At 38.1% G+C, this 8,174-nt stretch overlaps 1 protein-coding gene across 4 annotated transcripts in view; it reads left to right on the top strand.

Moving 5' to 3' along the window:
- The window catches only part of EIF2AK2 (eukaryotic translation initiation factor 2 alpha kinase 2), a 30,452-nt gene that overhangs the window by 21,642 nt on the left and 636 nt on the right, over nt 1–8,174 (top strand). For all 4 annotated transcript variants that reach the window (XM_035000916.1, XM_035000917.1, XM_035000914.1 and 1 more), the window contains 3 exons: nt 1,242–1,370; nt 7,042–7,143; nt 8,051–8,104. In XM_035000916.1, the coding sequence (XP_034856807.1) occupies nt 1,242–1,370; nt 7,042–7,143; nt 8,051–8,104 (285 nt within the window). The remainder of the gene's footprint in view (nt 1–1,241; nt 1,371–7,041; nt 7,144–8,050; nt 8,105–8,174) is intronic.

Below are 8,174 nucleotides of genomic sequence, written 5' to 3'. Positions count from 1 at the left end.
TTTCTTTCTTTCTTTCTTTCTTTCTTTCTTTCTTTCTTTCTTTCTTTTCTTTTCTTTTTAAGATTTTATTTGAGAGAGAGAACATGAGGTGGAGGGGGCAGGGACAGAGAGAGAGAGGGAGAGAGAGGGAGAAGCAGACTCCCCGCCAAGCAGGGAGCCCAATGTGGGAGTTGATTCCAGGATGCCGGGATCATGACCTGAGCTTAACGGACTGAGCCACCCAGGTGCCCCTGGTTCCATCTTTCTTTAACGATATCTTAAAGGTGCATTTTAAAGTTGGAATGTTATAAGAACTATGCTCAAAAGAACAGATTTAGAATGGCTATACCTTCACTTTGGAATAAACCATATATATAGTTAAATAAAAAATTTAAGCACAATTACTTATAAAGTAATCTGCAAATAAATGCAGACGTTTGGGTATTAACTCCCAGGCCCCCCTCTGGATGAATTCATGAAACTGACAGGTGCTACCTGGCCGTTCTTTTCCCTAGCACCTCTGTCTCCCACGCTGCCTGTGCCCATTTGTCCCCCCCGCCGCCGCCGCTTTTTCGATATGCTTAGAGAATTAATGTACATGAACAGAAATACTTAAGTGCTAGTTATCAGCTTCCAGTTGATGTGGCCTGCCTTCAAGGACAGAGGGGGTGTGTTTGTTAAGAAGTTGTCAGGGGTCTGGAGAAATTGACATCAAGGAAGTCCCCAGGAGAAATTCTTCACATGATATCTTAACAGCTTTATTGAGAAGAGACTCATTCTGAGAATCTCAAACTTAGAGATCTGAAGGGCTTCTACTTCCACCCCCAACAGATCCTGGATTCATATTTGCAACATTTCTACCAAATCGGTGTCCAGCCCCGCCTTGAATACTCCCTGAGATGGGAACTCTCAAATTCCCATTCTTTGGACCACACTATTAGTATATTAGGATATATTAAAGCAAGCCTTTGGTTGTTTCTATTCTCTAGTACTGTGCAGAGTGAATCCACCTTCCACTAAGCATATCTTCAGATATTTGAAGGCAGTTATGCCCGAAGCCTTCTCTGCTGACAGAGAAGTCCTTACTTCCTCAGCTGGTACTTTAAAGATCTGTGACTGAGTATCCTGTTTTGGGCTACCCATGTAAGGGTAGATGCCTTATAAGGAAATATAAAAATAGCCCTTGTTAAATATGATTTGGATATGTGATAACAGTCTGTTGAATTGGTACTTATAAATACTGGATTTTTTTTTTTCTGTAGCCAGGTAACATATTTTTAGTAAATACAAAACACGTAAAGATTGGAGACTTTGGACTTGTGACATCCTTGAAAGAGTATGCAAATCGGACAAGTAATAAAGGAACTCTTCGGTACATGAGCCCAGAGCAGGTGAGGTCCCTTTCCTTTCTATGTATTTTCCACTTCTTTTGTATTTCTAATTATAGAGATAATAGACACCTCTTATAAAATTAAAACAACACAGAAGCATATAGAACAAAAAGGGAAAATTGCCTTTAATGTTCTTTTCTACTCTTCTCATGGAGTCTGTTGTTTATCCTTTTAGATAATTTTCTGTGTTTATATATATATATATATAAACATATATAAACACAAATATATATGTATATAGAGACTTTTTGCACGAAGATATAAGGACATGCTTTTACAAAGTTACTGTCATGTTATTTTGTGACTTAATTTTTTTCACTCAACAATGTATCCTAATCCTTCTATATCAGCACCTGTGGATCTGACACATTCATTTTAGCAACTGTATTGTATGCTGACCTGTACCATCATTTATGTAACTGTTTCTTATTGATGGGTATTTATTTAGGCTGTTAGCAAGTTTTACATTTCCCCCCTTATCTTTGACTCTAAAAACAAGTATTTCCATGATCATCTATGATAGGTTCCTTCAAGTGAAATTATTGAATAGAATGACAAGTGCATTTCAAACTTGGCCAATACTGTGACATTGTCATCCCCCAAAAAGTGATTCTACTATGCCTTCCTCCCAAAGTGTTGGAGAATGCTGCTTTCTCCTTCCCATTCCCAGTCAGACTAGGGTGCTAGCAGACTGCAGTTTGGGCCACTGTGATGAAGGAGGAGTATCTTGCTGGTTCACTTTGCATTTTTCAGATTTTTAGGAAGGTAGACCATCTTTACATGTATTTACTTCACGATTTTTGTGCAGATTCTCTGTGTCCTTTCTTCATTTTTCTTAATTAGGTTATCTGTTCCTAATTTATTTGTAGGGAATATTTAAATATTTCAGTTACTGATTCTGTATCTGTTAACCATATTGCAGATTTGTTCTCCTTGATTGTTCCTTATTTCTTTGTTTATGATATATCATGGAAGCTTAAATTTTAAGTTGTCATGTTTTATCAGTATTTTCTTTATGGCTGCTGGGTTTCTCATTTTTATTTTGGAGGCCATTTCTCCCACAACATTACAAAAATATTTTGTGTTTTTACTTTAGTTGAACTTAACTTGAATCAGTTTTTGTATACATCTGAGGAAGGGATATACCTTGATCTTCCTCATGTGGATATGCAGTTGCCCATCACCATGTATCAGATAGTTCATGATGTAAGCTTTTATTTTAAGGAAAATTCATAGAAACAAAAAGTAGAACAGAAGTTACTAGGGCCTGAGGGAGGAAGAATGGGAAATTGTTTAATGGTGCAGTTCTGTTTGGGATGATGAAAAAATTTTGGAAATAGATACTGGTAATGGTTGTGTGACATTGCGAAGGTACTTAAAGCCACTGAATTGCACACATGAAACAGTTAAAATGATAAATTTTATGTATATTTTACCATAATAAAAATGGTATTTGTAATCAAAACAGTATGGTGGTGGCACAAAAATAGACATGTAGATCAATGGAACAGAATAGAAAACCCAGATATGAACCCACAATTATATGGTCAATTAATCTTTGACAAAGCAAGAAAGAATATCCAATGGGGAAAAGACAGTTTCTTCAACAAATGGTGTTGGGGAAATTGGACAGCCACATGCAGAAGAATGAAACTGGACCACTCCCTTACACCATACACAAAAATAAATTCAAAATGGATTAAAGGCCTAAATGTGAGACTTGAACCTATAAAAATCGTAAAAGAGAACATAGGCAGCAATCTCTTTGACATCAGCCGTAGCAATCTAGATGTGTCTCCTGAGGCAAGGGAAACAAAAACAAAAATAAACTCTTGGGACTACATCAAAATAAAAAAAAAGCTTCTGCACAGTGAAGGAAACAATCAACAAAACTAAAAGGCAGCCTACAGAATGGGAGAAGATATTTGCAAATGACATGTCCCATAAAGGGTTAGTATCCAAAATATATAAAGAACTTATAACACTCAACACCCAAAAAACAAATAATCCAATTTAAAAATGGGTGGGAGATATGAATAGATATTTTTCCAAAGAAGACATACAGATGAGCAACAGAGACCTGAAAAGATGCTCAACATCACTTATCATCAGGGAAATGCAAATCAAAACTACAGTGATATCTCACCTCACACCTGTCAGAATAGCTAAAATCAACACAAGAAACAACAAATGTTGGTGAGGATGTGAAGAAAGGGGAACCCTCTTGCACTGTTGGTGGGAATATAAACTCTGGAAAACACTATAGGAGTTTCTCAAAAAGTTAAAAATAGAACTACCCTGTAATCCAGCAATCATACCGCTAGGTATTTACCCAAAGAATACAAAACTACTAATTCAAAGGGATACGTGCATCCCGATGTTTATAGCAGCATTATCTTACAAATTATGGTAACAGCCCAGTGTCCATCGACTGATGAGTGGATAAAGAAGATGCGGGAGACACACACACACACACACACACACACATGAATATTATTCAGCCATAAAAAAGAATGAAATCTTGCTATTTGCAATGATGTGGATAGAGCCAGAGAGAATTATGCTAAGTGGAATAAGTCAGTCAGAGAAAGACAAATATCATGTGATTTCACTCATATGTGGAATTTAAGAAGCAAAACAAATGAGCAAAGGGGGAAAAAACAGAGAGGCAAACCAAGAAACAGACTCTTAACTATAGAGAACAAACTGATGGTCACCAGAGGGGAGGTTGGTGGGGGGATGGGTGAAATAGGTGATGGGGATCAAGGAGTGTACCTTGTGATGAGCCCTGGGTGATGCGTGGAAGAGTTGAGTTACTATATTGTACACCTGAAGCTAATATTACACTGTATGTTAACTAACTGGAATTTAAATAAAAACCTAAAAGAAATGCTATTTTATCATACATGAAATTCCCACACACTCATGGATCTGTTTTTGGATGCTCTTCTGTCCAAATGACTTATTTTTATCTTTTTCTCTTTAATATCATACTGTCTCAGTTATTATAGCATTATAATACCAGTTTTAGTATTTGGACAGCAGGACCTCCCACATCATTCTTCATTTTAAAAATGTTCTTAGTGTTCACATTCACTATTCCATTTGGAATAAACCATAGAATCAGCCTGTCATGGTCCATCACTGGTGTTGAGATTTTTGACAGCAACTGCATTAAATTTAAGGATTCAGCTGAGGAGAATTGACATTTTTATATATCTGAGACTTCTGCTCCAGGAAATTGACAGGTTTCTCCCACTTATTCAAGTCCTCTCTCAAGTCAGCCTTGGCCAGGCAGTCTTACTGTAACCGGTGACTCCCAATCTCTTTGTGGCATACAAAACACCAAAGATTTATTTCTTGCCCACGTGATGTGTTGGCTGCGATCTGGCTGTGGTTTTGTTCCACGTTGTCTCCTTCATTCCAGAACCCAGACTGAAGGAAGCACCCTGTCTGGGTCATTGCTATCCTCACAGCCGGCGGCGGTGGTAGAACCTTGTGATGACTTGTGTGGGCTCTGCCCAGGAGTGGCACACATCACTACCCATCATGGCCCTGCGTGAAGTGCATGGCCCAACCCAAGGGGTGGAGATGGCAGGTGTCGTCCTCTTACTGGGAGGCCAGAGCACAGCCGGGGGCAATGATAAACCTACCTTACGGCCATTTTTATATTCTTCAATGAAGTTTTAAAATATTTTTTTCTTCATGAAGACCACTTATATTTTTATTTTTTTTGACCACTTCTATTTTTAAAGCATTTCCCTCAATATGTATAGTGTTTTGCTGTTAAAATGGGACTCCTTGTATCTAATTGGTTATTAATAAGTGTATTGATTTTAAAACATATTTATTTTTAATTGTGGTAAAATACACATAACATAAAATTTCCCGTGTTAGCCATTTTTAAGTGCACAGTTGAGCGGCATCACGTACTTTTACGTTGTTGTGCAATCATCTCCACCATCCCTCTCTAGAACTCTTTTCATCTTGCAAAACTGAAACTCTGCACCCATCGAATAGCTCTGCGTTCCCCTCTCCCCCAGCCCTGGCAACCACCATCCTACTTTCTGTCTCTATGAATTTCTCCACTCTAGATATCTTGTGTGAGTAGAATCATACAGTATTTGTCTTTTTGTGGCTAGCTTTTTTCACCCAGCATAATATCCTCAATATCACCCATGTTGTAGCATGTGTCAGAATGTCCTTCCTTTTTTTTTTTTTTTAAAGATTTTATTTATTTATTTGACAGAGAGAGAGATAGTGAGAGCAGGAACACAAGCAGGGGGAGTGGGAGAGGGAGAAGCAGGCTTCCCGCAGGGCAGGGAGCCCGATGCGGGGCTCGATCCCAGGACCCTGGGATCATGACCTGAGCCGAAGGCAGACGCTTAACGACTGAGCCACCCAGGCGCCCAGAATGTCCTTCCTTTTTAAGGCTTAACAATATTCCATTGTATGGATAGACCACATCTATTCATCCATCAGTGGATTCGTGGGTTGCTCTACTTTTGGCTCTTGTGAAAATTGCTGTTATGAACCTGGTTGTACAGCTATTGATTGTGAATGTTTGTCTTATATATAGATTCACTATTCTAGTAGCTTATATTTTTTGGTTGGCAGTTTATTGTCTATTTTTCATCTTTTTGATGTTTGAGAGTCTAGAATGGAGAGGAAATCCACCTGTTCCCTTTGGGGACTGTGTGGCACAAAGACATAATTTAAGTTTTTTGTGGAATGTGAAAGTGGGAGACAATAGGTGGCTAATGGCCCCCCTTTAACTCCACTTTATTAAATATCTCCTGCACCCTGTATTGCCACCCTAAAAATATTTTTTAAAAATTCATTCATCATTGTGCTTTTCATTTTCGTAGTGGTTTTTAAATTAAAAATCATTTTATTAGGGGATGATGTATACACCATAAAATGTACATACCTTAAATGTACTTTTTTTTGACAAAGGCATATTCCTGTGAAACCCATAAGCTTATGAAAATGTAGAACATTATCCTCACCTGTGAGAATTCCCTCAGGCCCTTTCCAGTCCATCCCTCCTTCCCAGAGGCAATTAGTGCTCTGGTTTCTATCACCGCAGATTGGATTTCCCTGTCTTGAGCTTCATATGACTGGAATCATACTTTATGTACTTTCTTGTATTTGATTATTTCCCTCGAAGTAATGTCTATTGGAGAACTTCTAGTTGTTGCTTATGCCAACAGACTATTCCTTTTCGTTACCGAGTACTATTCCATTGCCTGAATAGGCCACAGTGTGCTTATTCATTCTCTTGCGGATGGACATTCAGATTGCTTCCAGTCAGAATATTAGAAATACATCTTCTATGAACATTTGCATGCAAGTCACTTGTGAGAAATATTTTAGCTATTTTACCTGTTGCATCTTACTTAACACCACAGTCAAACTCTGAGGTTGGAACTTTCGTTATCCCCGTTTTATGGTTGAGATTATTCTACCCTTGATGGTTCATTTACATGGGTGATGCAGCTATTTAGTGACAGATTGGAACCAGGGCAGTCAGACTCCACAGATGTTGCTAACAAACATGTCTTGTAACATGATAGAAGATATTTGGTCAAATAACTTTTTTTGGCTTCAGAAGAACATGGATATTTATATTGGGTGAGTAACGAATGTAAACATATCTTGGTCTCTTTAGATTTCTTCAGATGAATATGGAAAAGAAGTGGATATCTTTGCTTTGGGGCTAATTCTCGCAGAACTTCTTTACATATGTCCCACTGTTTCAGAAACAATACAGGTAAATAATCTCTTGAATATATTCGTGTTGACTGAAAAGGAAATACAGATTTTATCTTTTCCATGTTTGGGCAACCAAAGCTTTTTGTTTAAGACCAAAACCTTTGGTCTTCTTTGAGAGGTATGTACAGCTCATAAAACTACAGCTGTTTCTTGAATCAGTCAGTAAACTTTTATGGATTGCCTGCTTTGCATAAGACACTGTGCTAAGTGCTACAGGGTTATAAAAATGAATAAGCCTTGTTCTCAAGGAGCTTATATTCTAGAAAGGAAAATAGGAGAATGCCATACATGTTTTGGGAGAAGACATGAAGTTTTGTGGAAATGACTAGGACAGAGATCTTGCTAGCTAGAGGGATTTCGGTTTCATGGGGGTATTTAAGCTGAGCTTTGAAGGATTGGTTCGCTTCTAATGGTCCAAAATAGAAAGAAGGCAGATCCAGCCTTCAGACAGCAATGTGCAGAGTGTGGGAATAGCAGGCAGTGGCATTTTTATTGGAGTATATGTGACAAGGAAGCGATGGTTGATGGCACTGGAAAGACATGTTGGGGCTAGATGAAGGCAAGATGATGGACTTTCTTATGGAGGCAGTGGGTTTTGCCACTAAAGACATTAGGCAACAGGACAGCTTGGTCTGAAGCTCAATAAAGGGAACTTGCCTGGAGCCAACAGCCTTCTCTGTACAATGGGGTAATGAAAATACCTATCACATAAGATTCCAAAAAGGATGAAGGGAGATAATGCATATGATGCTCTTAACACTTCAGCATATCATGATGTTAAGGATGGGGCAAGGTGGGGAAGGGGAGTCCTGTGTGCTTCTTGGCTAAGAAACAAGTTTGGTTTTCCTCCCAAGTGAATAATTTCCTAGTGATGATATATATATATATATATGTTTTATTTTCAGATTTTTAAAGACCTAAGGGCTGACAAGTTCCCAGATATGTTTGATGCCAGAGAAGTAAGCACTTGAAAATAATCAGAATTTCATTTATTTCAATGTTCTATTTCTTAGTATTGACTCATTATCA

Source organism: Mirounga leonina, unplaced genomic scaffold (genome assembly GCF_011800145.1).
Source record: "Mirounga leonina isolate KUSES-001 unplaced genomic scaffold, KU_Mleo_1.0 Mir_125, whole genome shotgun sequence".
Lineage (NCBI taxonomy): Eukaryota > Metazoa > Chordata > Mammalia > Carnivora > Phocidae > Mirounga > Mirounga leonina.
This window is presented reverse-complemented; position numbering and strand designations above follow the sequence as displayed.